Source organism: Cynocephalus volans, chromosome 2, assembly GCF_027409185.1.
Source record: "Cynocephalus volans isolate mCynVol1 chromosome 2, mCynVol1.pri, whole genome shotgun sequence".
Taxonomy (NCBI): domain Eukaryota; kingdom Metazoa; phylum Chordata; class Mammalia; order Dermoptera; family Cynocephalidae; genus Cynocephalus; species Cynocephalus volans.
This window is the reverse complement of record NC_084461.1, coordinates 142,893,275-142,920,913: the sequence shown is the minus strand read 5'-3', so window position 1 is coordinate 142,920,913 and position 27,639 is coordinate 142,893,275. Positions and strand designations below refer to the sequence as shown.

The 27,639-nt window shown below is 38.5% G+C and overlaps 1 protein-coding gene across 3 annotated transcripts in view; it reads left to right on the top strand.

Moving 5' to 3' along the window:
• Positions 1 to 13,698, top strand: part of GABRB2 (gamma-aminobutyric acid type A receptor subunit beta2) — a 246,709-nt gene extending 233,011 nt beyond the window's left edge. For all 3 annotated transcript variants that reach the window (XM_063087001.1, XM_063087000.1, XM_063086999.1), the window contains one exon: positions 13,351 to 13,698. In XM_063087001.1, coding sequence (XP_062943071.1) covers positions 13,351 to 13,698 — 348 coding nt within the window. The remainder of the gene's footprint in view (positions 1 to 13,350) is intronic.
• Positions 13,699 to 27,639: the final 13,941 nt, after the last annotated feature.

Here is a 27,639-nt window from a genome sequence, read left to right as displayed (position 1 = left end):
TAAATATCTTACCCAAGATCACAGTTTAGTGTCCTTGCCTTTAACCCAATCTGCTTTTAACCTGAGCATCCTGACTTCTGCACCACATTCTTAGACGCAGCACTACTGCTTCAGCCCAAAAGAAGGCGAATTTTTATGGGGTCAACCTGACAGTTCCTGCAGTCTAGAGGTAAAGACTATTCTAACATGGGACCCTCTCATTTCTCAAAGTGGCTCTTCCTAAAGTGCAGTCAGACCAAAGTTAGCAGAAAAGGTTCAGAGGGAAAAGATAAGGTCCCTCGAGTTATCTAACTTGGCACTTACCGAGTGAAATGTGGTGTAGATGCAGGCAAAGTGAGCTCCCCTCTACCTTCCCCTTTCTTTCCCCAGGCCCGGTGGGTCTGTTTTCTCTTTTACTCCTCCCTTATGAAGGCCCAGGGCTACATTTATCCTCCCCTCTCTGTGCTCAGCCCATCACCTCTGTCTTGCCCACTGCTGCTGTTGTCTGTACTTGTCACTGTCCTCACGGCTGCATGGAGAATGTTCTTACTTCCTAAATGTCCTCCCCTTGGGACTATAAGACAATTTCACTCTATTAAGGGTACATATAAAAGGTCCTAGAAGGCAGTTCAGCATCAATCTTAGGTGTGAAGACTCTCACATCAGACTATCTGGGCACAAATCTCAGATCCCTTATTTATTCGTTGTGCTACTTTCAGCAAGTAATTTTTCAGAGTCTCAGCTTGCTTAGCTATGATGTGAGAGTTAATCAGTGTACCTACTGAAAAAGGTTGTGGTGAGGAATAGATATAATAATCCATGCACAGCGGTGTTAACTGTGCTTGGAATACAGTATGCATGGCCTCTAAATATTAACCAATGGTATTATCTGATATTTCAGCAGATATTTCTTGAGTCTTTAGCAAGCATGCACCTTGCTGCTATAAAGACCACATCCTTAAACAAATACCTATAGAAATAATGTAAATGGAAATAAGGGCAGAAAAGGAAGTGCCTACAATGCTATGATAGCATACAAGGGGGACATAATAAAGTAGGGCAGGATCAGGGAAGACTCCCCAATGGAAGGAACATTCAAGCTGAGGTCTGAAAGATGCAAGATGTGCAAGAGGAAGGATGGAGGAATAGGGATCCCCCTACTCTCAATTATCTGATGAAGCAAATGGTAGAAACTCTTTGGTCCTGTTCAAGCAGCTGACTGTTATTTGGTATCAATAATGTTCCATTAAGAAAGTGTCTGGATCTTATAGATTCGTTTGCTGTAATTAGTTGTTTGCCATTTGTATTTGTTACAAAGACATTTGTTCTGTACACTCTGCCTTTAGCATCAGTTATTTTTGCCTTTGTTGTACACAGTGAGTACATGCTTACCAGTATACATTTTAAGTTATTTTGACAATATCATGGGGTTTTTTTATTAGTGCTGAGTCAGTTTTCCTTACTACTTTTTTCTAAGTACAGCTACTAGATCTTGGGTATTAAACATGCAACTAAACTTCTACTCACAGCATTCAGTAATTAGTATGAATCTGTGCGCTCTCCTTATCCAACCCATCTCTTCTACTCAAGAGATGCAATTGGCACTGCCCTCAGGCCCCCTATCATTCAAGAACCAAACTAAACTCAGAATCTCAGAAGCAGCGGACATTGGCTGCGTTCCCTGCACGTCTGTGAGATTGAATGCCGCTGCTTCTTCCTGTTACCCTTTTGTTCCGTGCTCACAGGAGCGCTGCCCATATGGCTTGCATTAGGTCAGCTTTCTGACTTCTTAGCCAAATTAAATGAAAAACAATAGGAGGTAGGAGGTAAGGTTATACAGAGACAGTAAGTGTCTCTGATACATGTGAGTGAAGCTGATTGTAGTCTAGATGGGGTATTTTGAAGTCTGTGAGCTGAGAAATTCTCTTTCCAGTTAATATCTCCTAGGGGGAAGGAGTTGTCAGATTTTTAGGAGGATTCAAACATTGTTGCCTTGCCTAAGGGGGATGGAAACCAAACTTCGTCTTCTTTGCTTCTAGCAGAAAGCTCGAAGCAGTTCATAATTTCCCTCCGACCCAGAATGGAGATAATGGGTGGTTTTGTATGTCCAAACCCATTCTCATTAGCTTATGGGGCAAGATTGGGGACAGTTTCAAAACCCATGAACAGGAGAAAACCATAAGTCTCCCAATGACCTGGGAAGATTTGGATGATAACCCTTAAGTCAGTCATGACCTGTAGTAAATCTTGAAATTTGACCTGGTCAACTTCCTCCTTTGCTACTCACTGTCATTGGCTTTGGAAGATTATGTAGGGTAGTGAAGTGTGGCTGACAGCCAACCTTTTCCCTCTTAGTGATGTGCTCTGTCATCATACTTGACAATTTGTGTAAGTCCCAGGGGCAAATGTAGCTCCTCTTCTGCTAATGGTTGTCCGTTCTTCCCCTCCCTTTAGAAACAGTTGACTGGAGTGTTTCCAGCCTTGCAGAAAGAAACCAAAACAAATATCCTCTGTAGGATTATTAAAAACTGGATTGGGATGTTGTGAATTCCTAGTTAGATGATGTGTATGAAATATTTAGCACCCATAAAGCTTTAAGTTGGATGAACCAGCTGATGAAAAGACAAGGTCAATGGTCTCTCTCCAGCTTGGACTTGAGTCTGTAAGCCAGATGGAAGTAGAACAAGGACAAGCCTTCACCTCTCAGGATGATGTTCCGAGGTGTGAAAACCTCTTTGAGTTATCAGAATTGTGTAGATAGATTCTCACACCTACTTCTCTGAAACTTGTCAAAAATAGGGTTTGGGGTTTAAGTAAGTTCATTGCAAAACCTGGCTCTGTTCCTCACTTCCTGAGGATCTGTAATAATTTGAAGCCAGTGCCTCCTTTGGATTAAAAAAAAAGTCCCCTAAAATTAATAGATCACAAATATAGTTTCCTTCACTTTTTTCTCCTTCAGAGGCTTTTAATCTGATCCCAATCATTTTTCCCATACAATGAAGATAACTCCTTACTGTCAACTTTAATTGAAACTAGTAGATTGTACTTTATTAAAGAGGCTCCTGGAAAGAATTCTAGTTCTACCAATCATCTAAAAGAAATTATTCATCATGTGCTTTATTAATTGTGCTTTAACAATATTAAATGTAGCAATTTGAATGTGCTCCTCTACCCCCCAAATTTAACATTCGTCCTTCTATCTCAATCCAAATATTAGTCTTTAAAAAGCAAATCAGTGATTTATACTTTATATGTCATTCTTCATGAATTCCACATGAATTAACACATATATAGAAAGGAATCATTTTCCAAGAGAGATGAATTTGATGCTGTGAGAGTGAAAGGAATTGAAGACACTAAGCTACAGAAACTAAGAAGGGCTACTTAAGAATTTCCAGCACAGAGGGATACTGCAGAATTTTGCCACAACAAGGCCCTAGATGGTGGGGAAAAGAAATACTCATACTAGCACTGGGTCAAAATCATAGTTTGTAAGGGAGCTCCAAGACTACATGATTTTTGCCAGGCAATTTTTTCTTATCCATGATTCCTATGTTATTTTGCAAAATTAAAAAAAAAAAAAAAAAAAGCACAGTTGGAAACAACTCAGTTGGTAATTGTAGATTAAATAGGACTGGAAGGCAAACTTTTTATAAATTAAATCTAAAGGGAACTTGATGCAGCAGCCTGTGGGTTAATCTCTTAGATGTAATTTTGACCACTGCAGTGATGTTTAAAATTTTGGATTTAAATATTCTTCAGGCAGGCATGTATTTTTTAGTCTAGTTTACTGCAGGGCCAGCTTCTTCCAATTCTTTATCACAACTGCTTCACATTTTTATATGACCTCTCTAGCCAGATTTGAATGTGATACCAGACTTAGTTTAACCCTCTCAGCAATTCAGTTTAAAAAGTTTGGTTTTGTATACTTATTTTGTACCAACTGTAGTGGTCAGCTTTAGGGATACATAACCAGCAAGGCACAGTTCCTGCCCACGTTTTCCATTGTGGGGAAACACAGCTTCAGTTAGTTTATAGCAAGAGGATTGAACCTGTTGGAGTGAGGTAGGAAAGGCTTCCATAAGTCCCCCTAAATTTTCTGGATAAAGAACACCAAGGTCCAGAGACAGTAAGCCAGGATTAGAACCTACGCTCATAGCTGAGGTCAGTGTTCTTTCCTCTCTGCTTATGGTCTTTGGAAGGGTCAGAAACCCATATGAGAAAGGACAGAAAGGGCAGGAGTATGAGTTCACTGGACAGCTCATGCTTGTCAAAGGTCTTCTCAGTGATGATCCGATGTCAATTATAACTTTTATAAAAGCTTTATCTTCTGGGGCCCTTTGGAGAGAAAAATCTTACTCTTCTCTTTGTACTCCTGATGTCTGCCTCTTCCTTCCTCTAAAACCATTATTGTCACTGAAAATAATAACTTAAATCCTTGCTAAGCTCACTTGATTTACCTACTTGACCAGATGTAACTTTTGCATTAGAAGCAGAGTCTTTTTATCTTACGATGACTTTAGAGTAGGACCCCAGGTCACTGATCCATAAAGAATGAATTCATTAATGTGATTCCCTAAAAAAGAATCAGTTTATTAAGAAAACCTTGAGATATGTATTCAGACAGTTTGCCCATGAGAATTTAAAAATCGAAAATCAGAATAACAACTAGGTAGGTAGCACCTTATCTTAGAGCCACAGATGTTCACTTCATAAGTATTTCTTCATCTAGTGAAAATGGTAGAAAGGGTACAAGGTTTGAATCTATATATATAAGTTTAAATTACTGTCTTACCACTTAACCGTCTTTGAATTACCCATGAACTTCTGGGTTTTGATGGGAAGAGTTGTTATGAAATGCTAGTAGTACTAACTCCATCTCCATAGTACAGTTGTGAGATTTCAAGTAATTTACAAAAGCATAATAGAAGCAAAAAAGCAGAGTAAAAAGAATCTCAGCCCCTTGATTCCTACTGACTTTCACTAAAAATATCTACCCTCATATTACCTGGACATTTCAGCAGTGTTCTCCTGTGTTTACTTTAGTTCTAAACTCCCAGTTTTGGCTGCAATTTGCCCATTCACTTTGGTACAGGAACTCAGAGTCAAAGACATTGGCCTTTTCTTGCTCTCCTAGAATCTCTATTTTATATTCTGGTTAAGTGAACTTTGTTTCACCTCTTAGGGTGCTGGGTGCATGCCTGGTAGCTTCAGAGTTTTTGCTTTGGAAAGAGTGCTTTGGCTACTCACAGGTGGTTAGCAGCTCATTGCTTTAACATTTCAAGGCACTTGGGTCACAATGTCATTTCATGGAAATGCAAAACTAGAGATCCTACCCACACACTAGTCACAGTAATTGTAAATTGTACAGTTAGGATTCCTTGGATTTTTGCAATTTCTCACTCTTCTCTTGATGATAGGAGTAGTGAACTGGAATTTAAAATAGCCTTCCCAAGGTAAACATGTGATACTGTTAGGTCACTGAGGGATGTGATTTGTTTTTCTGTCTATGACTATAGACTATTTCAAGGACATTCCTCCAGACCATATAACTACCATGGAGAAAGGTGCAGGAAAGGAAGCAGCAAATCTGAAACCAAACCTGGAATTAATTGATTATTATATGAAAATAAAGCCCCACTCTTCAGTGTTTAATACAGTGTCTTTTAAGCAAAATGGAACTTGGTTAACCAAGTGTGTTTCCTTTCTTGTTGTGAAAAATGTTAGAATGGCAACAGGAAGAGGAAAAAAACCCTCTTGATCCAAAATATCTAACATAAATTTGCCATTGTTAGAACCATCATCATATGGGTCAGTCTGGAAAATAACTCAAGGCAGCAAAGTTCCTCCTTCTACTCAATACAACAGCCGATTTAATTGGTGTACAAACCCTTATTCACAGAGGATCATTTGTAGGAGGCCCTGGAATGCTGGTGCAAATAAATCAGTCTGTTTCCCAAAATTTTAACACTTGATTCTTGATTGACAAGCACAAAAACTCCAGGTAAAGCATAATTTCAAGGACAGACTGTCGGATGGGAAACAGGAGACTTTCTTTATTGGTATCTGTCTGCTTAATAGAGCCTCTCCAAAAAACCTGTTGTCAGAAATGAACATGTGAATTAAAGCTTGAGACTACAAAGCAAATAGTATAGGCCCTTGGACTAAAGCAAGGCCTGCTGCACTGCTCCTTGCAAAGGCTATTTACCTATAGAGAATGACAGTTCATTCACTAGTCTGTCTCTTCCTTCCATTTCCTGTCATTTACTTTTGCTTCTCTCCCCCTTGTTTCAACTACTATCAGCAAAATTCTCATGGCTCTTTGATTAGGTGAAAATGCCGAGACAGAAAAATTTGATAAATATTTTGGTATGTTTTCCAGGGCAATAGAGATGGCCACATGCTTCTTCTTATTAGTTAAAGGGAAATTATCTCTCCTTAATGTCCTAATCAAAAAAAAAAAAAGAGCAGTTTAGTGGTTCCCTCTGTGTCTCCACTGCTCAAATAAAGAGAAAGAAAATTAGGAAATCCATTTGGGCAAGTCGGGAAAGGTTAGAGTGGGAACTCAGTTTTAAAGATTAGCTAAATTCATGTGCCAATTGTTCTACCCTCCATTTTCTAACGTTTTGTCACCTAAGCATAGCCTGATACGGAGAAGGAATTTCACAACATAACTCATAATTGAGGGAAGTCTTGAGATGTACTGTAGTATAGTTTGGAGATTAGGAGCAGGAATCTTGGAACAAACAGATTAAATACCAGCTCCACTGCTTACTAACTGTAACTCTGGGAAAAATCACTAACTATCCGTAATTCTCTATCTCCTCATTTTTAAAATGAGAATATTAATAGTGCCTTCTTCATAGGGTTATTTGGCAATACCAAGATGAAATATGATAGTTGTGTAAAGTCTTTAATACAATGCCTGGCTCCAGTGAATACTCAACAAATGGAAGCTGCATTTATTCTCTCTCTGTGAAAGCTGCTTTTCAGCTTGGTAGTGTGGACTGTGGTCAGAAACTTCTGCTTTTTCATTATTTCTCTGGCCTCTGTGGCTTCTTTATTTGAAGTCATGCCTTTCTGCTGCTGTCCAGTAGACTGGTAATTTTCCAAGTGTGGACGCCAACCCAGCAGCCCAGCATCACATGAGAACTTTCTAGAAATGCAGATTATTGCGATACATCCCAGACTTATTGACTCAGAAACTCTGAGAGTAGAGACCAGAGATCTGTATTAACAAATCCTCCAGGGGATTCCAATGCACACTCAAGTTTGGGAACCACTGAAATAGACTATCACCCACCAAACCACTACCTGAATCAGGCTTCCCTGGTTGATTTTAAAACAGGCTGGAGACAGCACTGGATAGTATTTCACTGAGATAATCGTCAACAGCCCAGAATTGTTATACTGTTCTATTACTTATTGGAGGTAAGATTTTAAGTAACTCACTTCATTTTTCAGTTTCCTGCTCTGTCAAATGCAAATGCAGCCTGTTCTGCTATAGTGTAGTAGTTATGTCTCAATCAAAACAAAAAACAGCTCATATTGAAAAATCACCTTATAAAAACAGAAATTTCAATGGGGAAAAAAGGAAGAAGGATAATTGCTATTGAATTTAACATCCAGACTTAAAAAGTCATTTTTCTTTTATATAAATAATAAAGGAGATTAGAAATAAATAAATTTCAATGTAGTTTATCTGAAGGCTTTCCACTTTTACCTTTCATAGCACTTGTAGAAGCACCTGTCAATCTCCTCTGTTGCCTTTGCCCCTTGACCTTGTAACTTTGTTCCCAGCACAGTACACACTCTTTGAAGGGAAGAGAAGAATAAACAGGATAAGGAAAAGAAAGGAAAGGGCAGCCAGTTTACCAGCCAGCCTTAGCAGTTGCCGGGTTCTTCAGGTTCCAGACAAAAAGACTGAAACCCAACACTGTTCTGCCTACTGAAGATTATATTACTCTAATAGACTTCGTTAGTTCCATTTTGATTATGAAAAATTCTTATTACCAGTGAAATGTCTAATTTCTTTCCTGCCCTACCTATGTTACAGAGTTGTTGAGACCTTTAAATGAGATGAATCATATCCCAGTTAAGATGCTTTGGGTCTCAAATAACAGTAAACCCAACTCATTATGGAGGGCAGGAGGGAAGAATGTAAGGAGAGAGGAAGAAAGGAGAGAGAAAGGGGAGGAGAAGGGTGAGAGAGAAAAGAAGAGTAGGACAGAAGAGGAGGAGGAGGAGGCAAGGAGGAAGGAAAGGTTATGTTGTCTTGTTTAGTGTCAGCAGGTCAGGCGTGTCCAGATACAGAGATAATGGTGGCCTCAGGTCACGGAGACTCTTTCTGTTTGTTGTCTCCTTTCCAAGTCAGGATCTCCTCTTACAATCGAAACATCTCAGTAGATTCAGGGCCACATACTTCTAGATTTAAATGCAGGGGAAAGTTTGAGTCTTCACTCTGGTATGCTCATCTGGAGCCTCACGACATGCTATTAGCTCAGAAAATGTCAGGTGCCATCACTGAGCCAATCACGTGTCAGGATTGCTCTGATGGGTTTACACCCACAGGAGGCCTGGCAACTGAGTGGGAAAGTGGTGCTTCCCGGACAGAAATTGGAGTGCATGGGGCTGAGGAGCAGCCAAAGCCAGATGTCTACTCTCCTTACTTGGAAGTGCTGCAGCTAGCAGGACTTTACACCAGCCTTCACCTTTTGTGACATATTTAGCTCCAGACCCTCTCATTTACCACTCATTAAGGAAAAATTTGCAAGCCTCCCTATGACTGCCCCACCTTGCCCTGAGAGGGTCTTCTTTTATGAGCCGTGACTGCTGCAGGGGTTGTCTGGGCTGCTGTTATGCCTCAACATGGCAAGGTGAAAAGAGCCCTGATTCTAGTTTCTGCTCTGCCACCTATTTACTCCATGAACTCATATTAAGTTTTTTAACCTCTCCTTGCCTTATTTTTCAAGCATGAGGTCAGTGCCTGCCCCACAGGGTTACTGGGATAACTGAAAGAGATCAATAGGTATAATGCCTAGTCCTGGCTTCTGGTTGCTGCTCACTAAGTCCCCTTATCTGGAGTAACAATGAGGCATCTGTTATAGAGTGGTCCAGGGCACCATGAGATATATACTTTCCAGATCTCAGAACCCTGAGCACGCTGCTCTAGAGAGAGAACTGAATAATAGAAGCAAAAACCTTAGAGCAGGGCAAGAACGCTCGAGAGGTGGTTCTGTGAAGTTCCATTCTTCAGACTAGTATGTACAAAATTAAATCCATCTTACTGATGACTCACAAAGAAGTGAATTGAACTAAATTAGTGATTGTTTATTGAGCATCTACTATGTACCAGGTGCTACGCCAGGTGCTTGGGATTACAACAGTGAATGAGACAGACCTGAGACTGCCCTCATCAAGAAATACAGTCTGGTGGGGAAGACATAGTAAAAAAGTGATTATAATTGCCTATGACCAGTGTTATAGTGGAATATCAAAGTGTCACGAGGAAAGACAAGCCAGGCCTTCCCCCTCTGCCACTTCAGCTCTGGAGGTGTCTCCTTGTGGACCCTGACCTCTGGGCTCTGTCTTCCTCTTTGGTCAGGAGGATGCTTGTGGGCTCTGTGAACCCCATGCTCCCGCTGCACCTGTGAAAGGAAAGGCTGCTTCTATTCATCGGACCTCAGATTTGGAAATAATTCAGTCTAGACTTATTTATTACAGTTGATACATTTATTTATGAATTTATGAATTATAACAAAAACGTATACTGTTTACTATGTAATAAGCATTGTTCTCAGCACTTTACAAAAGCCACCAACCCAAACAAAATTTGAAAATATGATGATTTCAAAGCTCTGGTTTGTTTACCCAGTCTATGTCGTTTAAAAAAAAGGCAGTAGAAGATCAAATTTATTTATTCAATGAATATTAATTGCATTTTTATAACAAGATTGGTTATGGTTTTTTGAGTGCTTACTATGTGCAAAGCTGGGCTAAGTGCTTTGCATGTGCTGTGTTATTTAATGCTCTCAAGCAACCCTAGGAGACTGGTATGGCTATTTTCCCCACTTTACATATAAGAAAACTGAGCTCAGACAGGTTGAATGATTTGCTCAAGGTCTCAAAGCTAGTGAATGTCTCAGCCCAGAATCAAAACTTGGATTGTATAAGTCCAGAATCAGAACTTGAAAACACTGCACTCAGTCCCCTTCCTAATAGAAAACACACATGGTCCCAGTGTTGACAAAGCCCTCATTCCAGATCTTCAAAAAAACTTCAGTCTTGATGATCCCAAGGGTGGGGTAAGTGGACACTGTGGTGTGGTATAGGAAAGGGAGTCGGCTAATCTCAGAAGAGGAGAATGAAAAAGGTTAACATATATGGAAGGCTTTATAGAAAGTGAGAAAAATGGTGGGAAAAACTGGTCCTTCAAAGAAGGGCAAGATGGATAATCAAAGCTTGTTTTTCTTGTTCAGATTAATTTATTCTTTGATTATTAATGGCTTTAAAAATTGAATCTATAAAAGCATTCATATTTTAAGTTGAAGTATGCTGATGATCTGACAGACACCAAGGAGTAGCAGCACTTGGTAAATTGATAGAGCTGTTCAATACACCTCCCCCACCACCACCCTTGCACTTCAGACTGTCAGGCTCTCCAGTAGGGCTGAGATGATTCGCTTCACCTATAGAAAGCACATCACCCTCATCTATTCCTGATACACTGCAAGAACAACATTTTTCTTTTAAGCATAGTTATTTATGGTTTTTTTGCCATGTCACTGGCACCTGTATATATCCTACCTCATTTTACAGGATGTGATAACAACCAACTTTGCATAGTGTTTTAGTTTCCCAGGTTTTCTCACATATTTTATTTTAGTTAATCTCCCCAAATCCTATTCCTAGAACCCAATACAGTTGAAGAAACCTAGATTCAGAGGGACTAAGCAATTTTTTCAAAGTCAAAACTAACAAATGGAAGAGCCAGAGCTACAGTCTTTACACTCCAAACTCAATATTCTTTCTGGAGATTGATAGTGCCACGGGGACCCAGCAGCGATGCTGTCTTCCTCATCACTTATCTACAATGCCTGGCACAGAGCCAGACACACAGTAGGTGTCCAGTCAATGTTTTTTAAAATTTATGAATGAAGAAATAAATATATTATAGGGCTTCAGCAATTATCTAATCCAACTCATGAATTTCATAGATAATGAAACAGAAACACTAAGATTAAATAAATTATCCAAGGATAATTTGTTTTAAATTTAGAGCACATTTCCCTTAATAGGAGTCCATTGCTGCCAGTAGTTTTTATTATGGTTGTTACTATTGTTTTATATTTTTAACTCAGCCAGTCTGGCATCAAGTCATTACTGTTCTTATTACTGCTCAATTGAAAAGCAAACATCCTGGTGGTTAGAGAGGGAGAGACTCCTGTGAATATCATCACATGTAGTGGCCAAAGAAATTTTGCTAAAAAGCTATGTTCTAGGTAGTTAAAGGACAAGTTAACGACCCGGAGAAGAACCCAAAATGCACACACCATTGAAATGACAAGGAGCTATAGGTTTGCCATTTCCACTGGTTTTGCTTTCCTTGAGTGTTGGAAAGACACACACGCATGTGCATGCACACACACACACACCTCGTGCCCAACCTTTCGACTCTAATGATAAAGGTTTGAATTCCAGCTCCACCATTTGGTAATGCTGTGGCGTTAGGAAATTTGGTGAATGCCCTCCCATCACCTTTTCCATGAGCATTCAGTGAAACAGTTGCTGCACAGTCCTGGCATATAGCACAGGCCTTTAAATGTTATTTTCCTTCCCTAGGGTGACAGATCAGCTCATTAAAGTCATCACCTGGCCCTTCCTTGACAGATCTCTTTCAACGTTTATTTAGTTTCCAAATCTTATGAACTTTTAAAATTAATTTTAATACTATATCTGTTTAGTATTTCCACCAAGCAAAATGGTACCATAAACCAAACATACAGAATGTCTGATCAGTGAGCAGTGATTAATTGGTCAATTATTATGTCTCAACATATTTTATAGCTTCTATTTTTCAAAAGATTTTATATTTGAATTTATAATACAGAGTCATTAAACCACATTGGAAAGCTAATTGTTAATATTTAATCTTAGCAGCATTCTTTTTGCCTTCTGCATAATTCATGAAGCTGAGAATATTGTGTCTTCCAATTAAGTGTTTGGCTATATTCCTTGTTTCCATATGTCATCAGCATTTATCATTGTCCATTTTTTCCTTACTTCATAATTTCAGAGATTCTACTGGCAATTTGTATATCCTGATTTCCCACCAAAATAAATATATTCTGTTGTTAATGATAATTTGTTGTAGCTAGGTGTTATTATCTGTAGCAACTGAGGCTTCTCAATAGTAAGGCACACAAAATCTTCCCTTCTTAACACAACAAAAAACATTATATAATAATTAAATACTCAGAAATCATAATGTCAGTATTCTTTCTTTACTTTTAGCTTTGCAGGAAGAAATCATCCAAGAGAGATGGCTTGACTGTCTGCACAGCCAAGTCAATTGTATTCCCAAGATCCAGAATTCAACTGAGCACAGTCAGCTCTGAACCTGCTCCTTCCTTTCCCTCTCAAGTCAGTCCCTCCCCTCACTCACACCTCCACAACAGTCTGTCTAGCTGTTACACTTTTATCTTCAAATGTCTTGTTGTTCTGAATTCTGTTGTATTTTGGCAAGTTACAGGCCATCTGCATTTACATTGTCCAAAAATATTCCTTTACGTCATTTATATTGACATTGCAAATTTAAGCTGCCATCTCATAACTGTGAGAAAGAAGTATCAATTAAATGAAATTATGCAAAAAAGTGCCTGGTATATACAGCAAGTACTTGACAGTTGCCTCCTAATTTTAGTTCTAGTTTTGTCACTAATTCATTGATAATTAGACTACTATTGTGAGCACAATTCAGTAATTAATACCCTAACACGATTTAACACCTAGTACAGTTTAATTTTTTATGTGTTCATATCAAGACCGTAAATTTTCTAAAAAGGCATCATGCCCTCTGTTTCTCAGCATGACCCAAGTAGAAATAATGAAAATGACACTAGCAGCAGTCTATTACATCATTACAGTAATCCTCTAGGGTTGGGTTACTATATTATTTAATAGACTGAGAAACTAAAACTCAAGTAACTTACAGTGTCAGAGCCAGAATTCAAACTCAGGTAATGTAACCTCAAAGCTAGTTCTCTTTCCCATGATGATAAATACTACCTAAAGCATCATAGTGCCTTGTATAGTAAGCACCAATAAAGGCTTAATGTTTTGATTGTGTTTTTTGATTCTTCTCCCTTGCAGATGGACCCCCATGAGAATATCTTACTGAGCACTCTTGAGATAAAAAATGAAATGACCACATCGGAGGCTGTGATGGGACTTGGAGACCCTAGGAGCACAATGTTGGCCTATGATGCCTCCAGCATCCAGTATCGGAAAGCGGGGTTGCCCAGGCATAGTTTTGGCCGAAATGCTCTGGAACGACATGTGGCACAAAAGAAAAGTCGCCTGCGGAGACGCGCCTCCCAGCTGAAAATCACCATCCCTGACTTGACTGATGTGAATGCCATAGATCGGTGGTCTCGCATATTCTTCCCAGTGGTTTTTTCCTTCTTCAACATCGTCTATTGGCTTTATTACGTGAACTAAAACATGGCCTCTTACGGGAAGCAAGGACTAGATTCCTCCTCAAACCAGTTGTACAGACTGACGTAGGACTTGGAAAACACATCAATCCAGGACAAAAGTGATGCTAAAATACCTTAGTTGCTGGCCTATCCTGTGGTCCATTTCATACCATTTGGGTTGCTTCTGCTAAGTAATGAATACACTGAGGTCCTTGTGGTTTTCCAGTTAAAATGCAAGTGATTTGCACACATGCTGGCAAGATTGAGTCTGTTTCACTTTATCTGCTTAGTATGCAGTCTACTCCAAGGGGAATTATTTAGAAGATATTCTTAGAAGGCTCAATAGCATTGTCAGTCATTTCCCTGAGAAGTGGTCATATCCAGACACTCCCCATCTGCATTCCTAAGGTTGGCACACTGTTGAGATGGCACTGTGCTTATGCAACATTTTCTGCAATGCTGTGCAAACACATTACTTGAAGATGGTCTCTGCCCGTCTTAAGGTGATAATGGTGTCATGGGAAGATAATTCCCACTGGATTCTAGAAGATTTTCATGTAATTGGAGCAGGATGGGAGAGTCAAGACAGAAACTAAGGATACCAATTTCTCCAGTCTCTGCTTGAGCACAAAGAATCAACTATGATGTCTTTCATTTTGGCATTTAGAGACAGGGAGACTTCTGAACACTATAATGCAAAGGAGTACAAGAATTTTTTGCTAAAACGATATATTCTAGGTGGTTAAAATAAGAGTTAACAATGCAGGGCAGAGTATAAAATCCAGAAATAACTGTTGTAACATAATTAAAGCAAGCAAGCAAGCATGGCACTTATCAGCTCCACACAGCATCTGGTCTATACATAGTGTATCCAGTGGCAAACGGTAGAGCAAAAGGGATTTTTTTTCCAAACTCACAAGCTTTTGACAGCATACCTAAAGAGGTTTTTATAGTTTATCTAATAAAAGACAACCATGAAATAGAAAAGTCAGGGAAATTAGAAGTATATTAGATGTTCAGGTTAGATTGGGAGTCAAATATACAAATATAGAGCAAACAGGTTTATTTAAAACAAACAGGTTTATTTTTAAAGTTAACAGATTTACTTTTCCTCAGACAATGTCAGCTGCTCTGAAACATTTCCTCATGAGTTTATTTCTGAATTTAATAGGGTATTTTAAAAGAAGAATTTGTTCATTGCTTTAAAGGATTAATGCTACTCTCCAGCTTTCCTTGCTTTTGAAATTCTGATTATATCCTTAGGAGACAAAGTAAGGCTTTGGAGAGATTGAGTGAACTATATTTTCTTATGTGCAATGAAGTTCACCTTTGTATTTTTCAGAGCAAACAATACTTCAAAGAGTATGTACACAAAGAGAGTTAATTTATGGATTCCTTGGGTTGATTTTTAAGGGTGCTTTCATTGTATATGTTGCAATCTGCCTATTCAAGAAAAATACGAAAACTAATGGAAAATAGGATAATAACAAAGCCACATTAACATGATGAATGTTATGAGCCTCAGTTGATATTACAGAAAAATATATAACTGATAATCAGGCAGACGGGATGTATTGTTTTTATTCTATTTTAAATTATGTAATTGTGCTTCTTTCTATACTAATTGGACATATGCATTCATATGTTGGACAGGAAAGAGAATAAGCTAATATATTTTATTTCTATCAATGTGAGGCTCATATTTTGCTTTTCTTGTAGAAAATAGCGAATTGCTAAATTTTCCTTAAAGTTTGTTTTGAATGAACTTTTTCTTGGAGGATGACTTTGCTATATGTTTTAAAAACAGTACACTCTTCTTTTCAGAGTAACATTCTCTAATCGTGCATAGTAGGTAAGGCCATTGTCTGCCTGTAGTGACCCAGCGGCTTGGAATATGATGGAGCCTTGTTGCCCTTCCATTCCAACTCTCAGAGGTTAGCAACAAAAAAAAGTTTTTCATTCAGCTTTCTGAATTTGCCCCAAGGTGGGATGGTATTTTTTTTCACCAGTGTAGGGAATTCTGGCTCTTATTTTTTATTACATGCTGGACACCTCTAAGTATAATCTTTGGGCAAAATCTGACCCAGGTTCTTCTCTTAGGTTCAGAGTAGGGATCTCTCATGTTTCTCCAGGGATGCACTTTCTCCTAGGCAGTCATTTTGGGGCATCACACTAATAAAAGTGCCTGCCCCTTGTCGCCTGGGGGTATTTGAGTAGAAAATATTGGGAAGGAGCATGTTGATAACTCAGGGGCACAACTCCAAAATGCCATTCTGGAAAGTTTTTCTAGAGACAGCTTGGAGCCCAAATCTAGAAGGGGGCTCTTATTTGCAGTTATCATAAAAGCCATAAAAATCTGTGATATTGTCATTTATGGTTACAACAAAATTTTGGATGTCCAGGTAAGTCAACAGAGTGATCTAGATCAAAATAGAGAGAAGTAGCTTCACAGCATGAGTCTCAAGATAATATGACCAGGAACTCATTTCTGCTCTCAGTGACATGAAGAAACTAGGCAAAGGAGAAAAATGAGACCTTAGAACCTATGCCCTAGAGTGACCACCATATATTGGCACTCGATAACCACACAGGTAGCAACAACTGACTCATCCTGTCCGGAAATAATGGTAGATGTAGAATTTATTCCTAAACTGTATATTTACTCTAGTTGACTTGGAATGCAATAACCAAATGCGTGGAGGGGTGCTAGTCCTGATACGTCTGGGAAGAACAGTCAGCTTGATATCCAGTGGTTAAACTAAAGGACCACAAAGGTGTGTTTTAGCAATTCTGGTGCAGTGTTACTATCAGTTTATACATATGTATAGTTTTTCTTTTGATTATAAAACAGCCAGATAGCCAGCAATTAAGGTGTTTTTTCATCTTTGTGAAATTCATAGGCAAATTCTGACTCTAAAATGCACAGTCTACATGAAATCTTTGATCTCAATCTGTATATATGTATTGTACATGACTGCTAGTAGATATGAAATGCATTTCAGAATTGAAAACTCATGCCACATGATCATGTGTTTGCATAAGGAATGTTACAATTCTTTCTACTGCAATTTAACAACAGGGGAAAAGACTCGAGCAGTTCCATCTAGACCTTTTCTCTTCTCATTTCTTCAAAAGCAGTGCTAAGTAAAATAATAATAATAATAATGGTTTATGAACCAAAAGACTTTACATTCTAGCATTAGGAACACAAAAATATCTGTCAGCTTACAAAAGCACAACACATAGAGAAAGTGTGGTGGAATGCATAATGGAGAAATGAATCATGTTTATTTTAAACAAGACCTGCATTAAATTGGCAACTAAGGTGATTTCTATTTTCTGTTGTTAACTGTATTCCAGTGTTATGATTAACTTCCTACTCAACAACAAAAAGAGCAAAACAACATCAATGAAAACAAGTCTTACAACATATCTACGTGTATATATGTGTATATATAGATCCATGTAAACATACATACATATATATGCATTCATATGTTGGAAAACAAAAGGAATAAGCTAATACTTTTTTTTTCCTTTATTAAACCAGTGTATGAGTATTTTTAATTTGGCAACCAACAGTCAACATATTGAAATAAGAATTACAGGGTACTGAACATTTCTCTATCAGCAAATCAATGCCTAGAGTTCTTATGAACCACTGCACAGTTGGACATTATAATAGTACTGTACCTCAGAACATCAAATGTTAACTAGTCCTTACATTACTTGTCTGAGTGCTCTCTTTCTCAAGGAAGCAAATAACATTGTCTATTGGTAATTTAAAACAAACATGTCTTAAGAAAATGGAAATGATAAAAATTCCTCCTGGGAGGAAGGAAAAAAAAGAAACTAAACCCCACCATGTTGGTTAGGGCAAAATACTCACAACTGTAGCAATCATGCCATTTTGCTAAGTGTACAGAGTACATGTAATGTGAGCAACCATAACTTTCACCAAGCGTGTGTAAATATTAAAACAGATTTCTTAAATATTTTTAACTTCTAATTTGTATTTTATGGTAAGGCAATGTGCTAATTCTGTTTATGGCTTAAGTTGATGTGTTATAATATTATGTAAATAATTAAACATGCTGTAAATGAATAGTCAATAGATACAAATAATTGTTTAGGGTTTTTTCTTAATTTTTATTTATTTTTTATCAAGTACAACTGCTGCAGTGCCCCAGCAGAGTAATTTAAACACCCTTTTGCATAAATGGTTTAAGAATCCCGGACAGAAGGGTTTCAATTTGCTATCACACACATACTGTCACACACACATCCACCCACCCACACACACACACAATCCATTGCTTACCCACTCACTCCAACTCTCTCCCCATCTATGGGAAATGCTGTGGTGTTCATGTAGTCAATGTAACAACCAAGAAATAGCCTTAAAAATGGCAATTGGGAAAAGCATCAATGACCATTGATAACTTAATGGAGTTTTTTGATATGTCAGAATTCAAGAAACCAAAGTTCGCAACTTAAATCTCAGTTTTCACAGAGTTAAAGTTTGTATTGATGGCACTACAAAAAATAAAAATGCTTATTCATACCAGCTCCAGAAATTTGTTACATACAGTACATGCTAGAAGACTTTTTTTTAATAATGGCATTTTGTCCGTAGGTAGTATTGTTCCTTTCAACCAAAGACTCCAGAATTATTAAAAATCAAAAAAAGGAAAGAAAAAAAAGAAAAAAGGGGGAAAATGGGAAAAAAAAAAAGACACTGCTTTACACCAAAGGTTTAAGAAACATTTTCCAAATGCACTAAGAACATTGTAAAAAATAATAATAATAATAATGAATCAACAGAAAGCTAATTAAGATACTGTCCTTAAAAAAAATCATGTTAAAAAAAAAAAAAAGCACTACTCAAATACCTATTAGGTTTTTGGTTTTTCTTTCTTTTTTTTTTTTTTGGAAATTGAAGTAGAACATTTCTGTAGGTATATGTAAAATTCTGACTTCGAATTTTAATTTGCTTTTAGAAGTGCTTTTTGTGATAAAGATAAATATCTACAATAATGACAAGCAAAACTTTATGTCCTTTGAGTTCCAGAACCAAATGTCACTCCCCTGTAACATGTCTTCTAATTTGATGCCCATTTGTGTGTTTGCACCATTTGAAGCAAGTTGACAGTCTCATCAGCTTGTATCGTTTCCTTTTTGGTTCAATAATTTGAATTCAACTATGGTCATTTAAAACATAATTAATTCAAACAAAGTTGACTATAATTTAAATTCCATAACATTTTAAATTTGTCTTTGCATGGGTGTTTAAATACTCGTAGTTTTGTTGTGAATATTGTCCCTGCACAGTTCTGATTTTTCCTTTTATAAAAGTTGATATTCTAGTTTCTTCACAGTGTAGTTATTATCAGCCTTACTAATTACCTTGTAGCCTTTCTTAATATGCACATAATGCACATTTTCCAGTGGCTAGAAAATGCAAAACAAAGTGGATATCATTGCATCTATTTTCATGTCTTTCTAAAAACAGGACTACTAAAATCTCTGGGATACATGAGATAGTAAAAAAATGAGGATTATAAAGGAATAGCACATAAGAATTATTTTCTTGAATTTAAACTTATTGCAGCCAGTTTCAGCATGTAAATATATAATGTTGGCTAGTGTGTAATTCTTGAGCTAAGAAATATAAATAAAAATTAAAAGGTTGTGTGTGTGGTTTCATTGTGTTCAGAATATTTATTTTTTGAACTATTAGTATGAGTTATATTGGAGAATGATGGCTTTTGTGAAAAGCAATGAAAAGCTTGGGAACTTGGAACCTGCTGTCAGACAGACTTGAATTTGAGCTCATATTTGCCACTTATTAAGCACATGATTGTGTAGGCTAACCCATCTGACTCTAAGTTTTCTTATCCATAAGGCAAAGATGTAATATCACCTCCCCCACAGGGTAGTTGTAAAATTGACATAAAATAACCTATGAGAAGTTCATAGGACAGTACAAGGTATGTAGTAAATCTATCTATAAACAGTAGATACTATTGTTGTTGTTAATTATCATCATTCTAGAATAGTCAGCATAAGTGGATACTTCAAAAAGTTCATGGTAAAATAGAATTAAAAAATAATACTAATATTTCCATGAACTTTTTGACATACCCTCATATATCTTACAAATGCTATTACCATATCTAAAACTTCATAGAAATCATTAAATGTTCTCTTAGTTTATATATTTTATGTTAAGGATAACCAATTACAAACTTGGTTTCAATCATGAAAATGATAAAGGTTAGATATTCATTTATTTAATCTTTAACATATGTCTGCTGAATACATGCTAATTACTTCACAGATTTGATCTTCACTTAATCCTTACCATATTCCTGAAAACAGAAGAAAATCAAGCTCAGGAAGAATAAGTACCTTGCCCTTGAGAGTAGAAAAACCTGGATTTCTAATCAGGCTGGACTCACCCCCAAATCTTTGCAAGTTCTTTTCACTCCATCATTAATAGTGAGTAACTAGGCTTGTCTGCTCATTCATTTAGTCATTTCTTAAGCTGTATTTGCTAAGAGCCCACCACCTGCCAAAGCTTGTGCTAATTCTGGAAAAACAGGTGAACCCACAAGGTCTCTGCCCGCTTGGATTATATGGCACCTCTCAGACACATGGGAACTCTCGAGTTCAGTTAATCACTTGGTGACAAACCTAGTGTCTTTTACCTTTAGTGTCCAAACAGCACCTCAATAGACTGTTAACCTGAGGGAGGTAACCTGTCAGGACATAATTGTCTCATAAAGTCACAGATTAAAGGAAGTGATAGCCACCAAGGAGTAAACGCTACTGATGGGTAAGACCCCATTGTTCTTACGTTGTAAATTGCAAAATCTAGGAATGTGAAAACTTACTTACATTTGCATGTGACAATCCCTCTTGCTACATTTAGCCTTTCTGTCCAGCATGTAGAACACATGTATGCTCAAATATGAGGGTACTTCAGAAAGTTCATGGGATGACTCATACCATCTTTCAACCCTATTTTTACATGAACTTTCTGAAGTACTCTTATATGTGAACACGCTCCCATAACTGGTGGTGGTGGTGGTGTGTCAGGGTGTACGTGCGTGTGTGTGTGTGTGTGTGTGTGTGTGTGTGTGTGTGTGTGTGTGTGTGTGTGTGCATGTGCACAAGCCCATGTAGGTGCTGGGAAGGTGAGAGGGCCAATAGGAAATGCTACCAGAAGTGGGGTTTATGGCCTACTACTTAACCTTTCGAAGGGAAAATTCCCATATTTCTCCCACACTTATTTCCCCTCAAAAGAACTGGTCAATCAATACTGGGAAAATTCTTCTACATATATTGTAACTACTACAATTTCCTTAAAGTGTACCCTTTAGATATCCTTGCTCTCTTCTGAAACTTGTTCTAATTCTGAAATATTATATAGTGTCTTTCATGTAGAATATTTCTCTGAGCCATAAAATCCACCCTCCAGCACGATACCAGTTAAGTGGGAAAAATTTTCAGGGATGACAATAGGCACAGCCAGTTGTTCATAATCTTTGATTACCTGGAGTAGACAGCAGCAAAATAATGTAAACATATTCATGTCCCCTAACATCTCTGTGACAGAGCATTAGCCAAATGTGCAAGCTCTCCCCCACCCACCACACCACAGCATCACTCCACCGTGTGCCCTGGAGCCAAGGGACAATCTTGGGAGTCAATTAAGCTTCTCAACAATGTATTGATTTCTGCATGTCTGGACTTTTCTCCTCTTCTGTTTCAAATAACTAGCTAGGTCTTTGGTGTTTATTTATATGTTTGTTTTTGCACTTCACAGATTTTAATTGGAAAGAAAGGAGAAGACGAAGATACCATCTCTGAGGGCATACTCAGAGATGATGCTTACCGTCCCACAAGTACTGAGAGAGATGGAAGCCTGTGAGGATGACAGGGAGAGACAATTTCTCAGAGATGGGGAAGGGGAAGAAGGGTGACAGGTTCCATGGAAGGAGACACTTGCATTCTATTCAGTGGTAGTGACCTTGGAAAATGGCAGCCCTCAGAGCAGATGGCACTATGACACTCAGGAGGCCAGGCCCTGGGTACTGCCCCAGGCATGCTTCTAAAGCAGCAGAGTCATGCAACCCCATGAAAAAATCAAGCAGGCTGGAACATTTCAACAGAATAGAAATGTAGTATTTCCTATGCAACTTCATTTAAGAAATTAGATTCATCACTATATTTCCATCTGGGACCCAGTGGGTTTTTGGTCTCTTCACTCCAGGGAGTGGTATGAGAAGCAACAGGATGAACTTGATATTGGAATGCAATACACTATTCCTAGAAGTAGACATCCAAAGGGGTAGGGGTAATTGGCTCCAGTTCTGAAAGAGTGCTAACAAGATACAAAATTTGGGTAGACAGTTAATGTATCCCATTAACCTATGTCTTGCAAATCCATGTGCATGCAAAGGGCTTAGTAGGAGTTGTAAACAAGTAATATAGGCCTGACACCATATAATAGGGAGTGGTGGAAGCTACAGGGACACACTGTACCTAAAAAGGTAGTCACTAATGAGCCCTATCCAGTTGTTGCCTTGAGGAATTGCAAGCCCAGTGTTGCCAGATTAATCTTAGAATGGAAGAAACCGTCAAAGCACTGAATCTTTCCCTTTCCACACAGGTGTGGTATAGTCAGAAAGACACTGACAACTTCATGTTTCTTTGCCCAAAAGCTCAAGCTGATGTTCTATATAGCTGTCATCCTCAAGTTGAGGTTGAGGAAAGAACTTACTAGAAACTCCATGAGAGTGTATGTAGACTGAGCAAGCTTCTGCGTCATTCTAACTGTGGCAAGATCAGTTTGTTCTCTTCCTGGAAGCTGACACCTTGTGACAAGAAAAAGATAGAAACTTTCTTAGCATCAACAGGTACAGAAAATTGCAAGCAGAAGTTTCCACAATGTCAACAGTCTGATTGACTTGTAGATGGCTCACTTAAAGGGCTGTTCTCTGTTCTCTGAATCAGAAGTCCTTTACCCTTCCCAACATTTTCTGGACTCATCCAGCAGTGAAGCGGGCTTGATGAGAATAGCAGACAAAGTCACCTGAGCGGGGCATGTTGATGAGAAGCAAAGTGGCTATAAAGGGGCAAGGGGCTGTTGGGGGAGCCACGGAGCGAGACAAAGGGAAGAGAAGGGCTGAAGGGCTCAAGAGGACAATCTGCCATTTAAGAGCCGTGTCGTCACTACATCAGTGACTCTGATGATGGCGCTTGGGGGCACACATTGTGTGGGCAATGGGAGCTACTCACAAATTTCCAGCACCCCAATGACCCTGTGTAGATTGTAGTTTAGTGAATGAAATGAAGAACTAATAAAAAATTACCCAGAAATTTCTTTTCTTTTCTTTTTTTACAAGACACAATTTATTTATTTTTATTTATTATTTATTTATTTTTATTTATTTATTTATTTATTTATTTTTAATTTTATTTTGTCGATATACATTGTGGCTGATTATTGTTGCCCAGAAATTTCTGAGTTGAAGCAGCAGTGAGAGAGGGAAGACTGTAAATGGGAAGGAGAAATTTTGTTCTAATTACGATAATAAATTTGTATAGTTGGTAAAGAAAACAATTTGAAAATCGCTAGTCCATAGTAGTGGGCTGAGGAGTCTGGTCCCACCCTTGGTGTCCCTAGAGAAGACCAGGGGGAGAAGGAGGAAGAAAGGGAAGGAGGGCAGGAAGAAATAAGAGAGAAGGGAAAGAAGGAATTTAGAAACATTGTCAGTGCAATGACACCACCCCCACCCCCAGAAGAACGTGCGGTGAATGTAATTCTCACAGTAACATGAGGTATAAATTATTGCCATATCTCTGCTGCAAAGGACACCAGCCAGTAACAATTGGTATTGCAGCCCCCAGATGGCTAATTCCAAATCTCCTGCACTTAACCCCCTCACTGGTACCCAATATATTACACAGCTTCCGTTTAACTTTTGGAGACACAGCATCTTTGAGAATGAAGTTAGAAACAAGGCTCAACCTTTAAGGGAAAAAGAAGATATAAGTGTTTATTCTTAAACTTCTAGTTAATGTTTACAGTTTCAGATTTGTAAATGTTATTCTGAAAAGCTAAAAACTGTCAAATTCTACATATTTTGATGTTTTCCTTAATTTATTTGGGTGAAAGGAAAAGATTATTTAAAGAACCAAATGTGTAACTTAAATGCATCTCCTAAAAAATTTTGAAAGTCTACTTTCTTGCTTGCTTTCTCTCTCTTAAAATATGATTATCTTTTCTCTGTCTTCCTGTAAAAAAAATTTCAATTATAACAGCAATACTTCTCAATGTAGAAAACAATGTGGTGTTTTCTTTTTTAACATCTAACATCCAAAACTAAATTTGAACCTTTCACTATAGCACAGCCATACAGAAAGAAAGTGTGCTTCTCTGGTCATCTGATCAATTGGACATAAACAAACTGAAGCTTCAAGAGATCAAGTGAGTATCTGAATGTGGGGGCGAATAAATGCTCCCCCAAAACTGTGTGATATTTGTGTCAGGGAAATTTCAGAGTTCTGGAAACATCAAGTATAGAAGGGGCCCAGGGTAGAGTTCACGTTTCTCATTCTCTGAATGGACCAAGCCTAACTGAAAAAAATGGAAGGTTCTCTCTTCACCGAAAGGTTTCTTTACAGGCTTAAGAACACCCTTGGAGGGAGCAAAGCTTCATTTGAGGTTGGCAACCTTTCAGATGTGGCTTGCCAAATCTTTATTTATTCATACAATTTCTCATTCCACTTGTGAAGAATTCATTTGAACACTTAGAGAATCTCTCACTATACATAAAATAAAACTATTGGTGCATACAAAGTACAAAATGATTAATAAATAAAAACTTTTAAATGTTTAAGAAGCTTTATCTAAAATTAAATTACAGGGGACATCTTGCCAGCTTGAAGTGACCTTTTCCCATTCCAGCTTTGGCAGATAGTAAAGATGCTGGCTTCCAGCTATGGTTCTTGTTCCAGGAGCAGTCTGGGGGCACTCAGGGCAGCCTCACTGGGATCCCTGGTTTGGAGTGGGCAGGGAAAAGCAAATGCTTGGGGAGTTTCCCAAACCTACACAGCATGTGGAGAGCTTGGTGGGCCCTCCACCTTTCAATCTCCCTTTCCCAGATGTATTAGTCAGTGTTCTGCAGAGAAACCGAACCAATAGTATGTATTTACATATACAGAGAGATTTCTTTTAAGGAATTTGCTCACATGAATCAAGTGAATGAAGTATGGAGGTAGGCAAGTCCCAAATCTGCAGGGTGGACCAACAGGCTGGAGACCTAGGGAAGGCTTGAAGGCCGTCTGCTGGGAGGATTCATTCTTGCTCAGGGAAAGTCAGTCTTTTATTCAGGCTTTCAACTGATTGGATATGGCCCACCCACATTATGGAGGGCAATCTACTTTACTTAAAACCCACCGATTTAAATGTCAGCCTCATCCAAAATCACCCTCACAGAAACATCCAAAATAATGTTTGAACACATATCTGGGCATGTGGCCCAACCAAACTGACACATACAATTATTCATCATTCCAGCCTATACCCTATCACACAGGCAAGGTAATGTCTTCAAGATGGTCTAATCATATCACTTCCCTGCTTAAAACCCTTCAAAGTTTCTACTTACTTTATCTTTAGGAAAAGCCCAAATTTATCATGGTACCCAAGGTGTTTTGTGATCTGTGTGGTGCTCGCTTCCAGACCTTGCTGTTTCTTCCATCCCACCCTTGAATCCCAGGCTCCCACCAGGCAGAATTACTTCCCATTCCCTAGAAATGCTATTCACTCCCTTACCTCTAAGTCTTTACGCTTACTGTTTCTTCTTCCTGGAACATTTTCACTCATACCCAGACTCTTTCCTTATTAATTCCTATTCATCTTTTTCAGGTAATATCTCAGACATCACCTCATCTGGGAGAGCTTTCCTGATTCCAAAGGATGATGATTTATTACCAGCACCCAGGATTCCATTCAGCACATAGAGAATGCTTAGTAACTATTTGTTAAATAATAATAAAATCCACATGGTCTGCAGAACCAAGAATAACCCTTACTATGAGTAAGTGTACTGTTATGTGACAGCACGTACTATTTAATAGTCAACACTTTTGCTTATGGAACGAGCTTTCTTAGCACTCTCTGGGGTTTACTCCTATTTCGCTAACTGCCCTTAGAATCCTTAGCGGGTTTCTTGTTTGCTCCCCAACTTCTTCACGTCAGAGCTCCCTCCTCTAATTTATATCTGCATTCCATACTTTTCTCCTAAACTCCAAGCACCTCCTTGACATTGTATTTTAGATATCTAATGGGTGACCAAATACAAAAGGGAATGGGGAGAGAATGGCCAACAGGCACAAGTGTACAATTAGAAAGGAAGAACAGGTTCCAGTGTCCTATTACACAGTAGGGTGACTACAGTCAACAAGAAGGTATTGTATACCTCAAATAGCTAGAAGAGAAGATTTTGAATGTTCCCACCACAAAGAAATGATAAATGTTTGAGGTGATGGGTATGCTACTTACCCCGATTTAATCATTAAACAATGTATACGTATATTGAAACATCATGTTGTACCCCATGAATATGTACAATTATGTGTCGATTAAAAATAAAAATAACAAAAAATATTTAAAACTGATCTTTCCCCAAAATTGATGGCAGCTTCAGTTACTCTGGCCAAGAACCTATAGTCATATTTTATTTCTCTTTCCTCTCACCTTACATCTAATCCTTCAGAAAATCATGGTGTCTATCACTTCGGAATAGATCCCGAACCTGACCACAGCTTACCCCTTTCCTTTTACCACATGTAGTGGATTGAATTGCCCAAACAAAACATCAAAGCTTGAATTGTGTCCCCCAAGTTTTATGCATTAGAAATTTGGCCCCCACTGTGACTGTTAAGAGGGTGGGAAACCCTCCTGTGGTAATTTGAAAGGTGGGGCCTTGAAGGGGTGATTGAATTGTTGGACCATACAGTAGTGAATGGATTAAAAATGGTGATCAGGAGTGTGGTTCTGAGGACTTTAAAAGAGGAGATTCTGGCTCTCTCTCTTCTCTCTCTGCTTCCACCAACTTGCAACGTGAGACTGCTGGTTCACTGCCGCCACCACCAGATGGACTTTGTACTTTCCAGCCTCAGAAACTGTAAGCAATAAATTTTGTTTTCTTTATAAATCACCCAGTTTGGGGTATTTTGTTATAAGCAACAAAAATGGACTAATACACCACCCTTCTCCGAGTCACCACAGTCTTCTACCTGAATCGTCCCAACGGCCTCCTAGCTGGTCTTCCTGCTGCTGCTCTTGCCTCCCTGCAGACTGTTTTCAATTTAACAGCCAGAGTGATGCTTTTAAAAGACAAGTCAGATCCCAGAATTGCTCTGCTCAAAAATGCTGTGATGGCTCCCCATTTCCACTAGGGTAAGAGACAACTAAAGTTCCTTAAAATGGGCTGAGTCCACACACAGCATTACCCTCTCGGTTGCCTGACAGTGACTCCCCCTGACTCTCTGTGCTCTGCTCAGCCACATGGGCCTCACTGCTCAATCTCAATAAGCCAAGCATGCTCCTGCCCAGGGCTTTCCCTCTGTTCCCTCTGTCTGAATCCATCTCCCCAGAATCTGCTTAATCCCCTCACCCCCTTCAAGTCTTTTAATGAGCCCTATTCTTACCACTTTATTTACTATTATTACTTGCTTTCTACACCCCAACTAAACACCCATCAGTACTCCTGACCCCATCCCCTGCTCTACTTTTTACTTTTTTCTCCATCCATGCTATTATATAGTCAACTTATTTGTTATGTTCTTTTTTTTTTTTTTTTTTTTTGCCATCTGTCACCCCTACTTGAATGTATTTCCTTAAATGGATGGGTCCTGCTTGCTTTTTTCACTGATATGTCCCAAT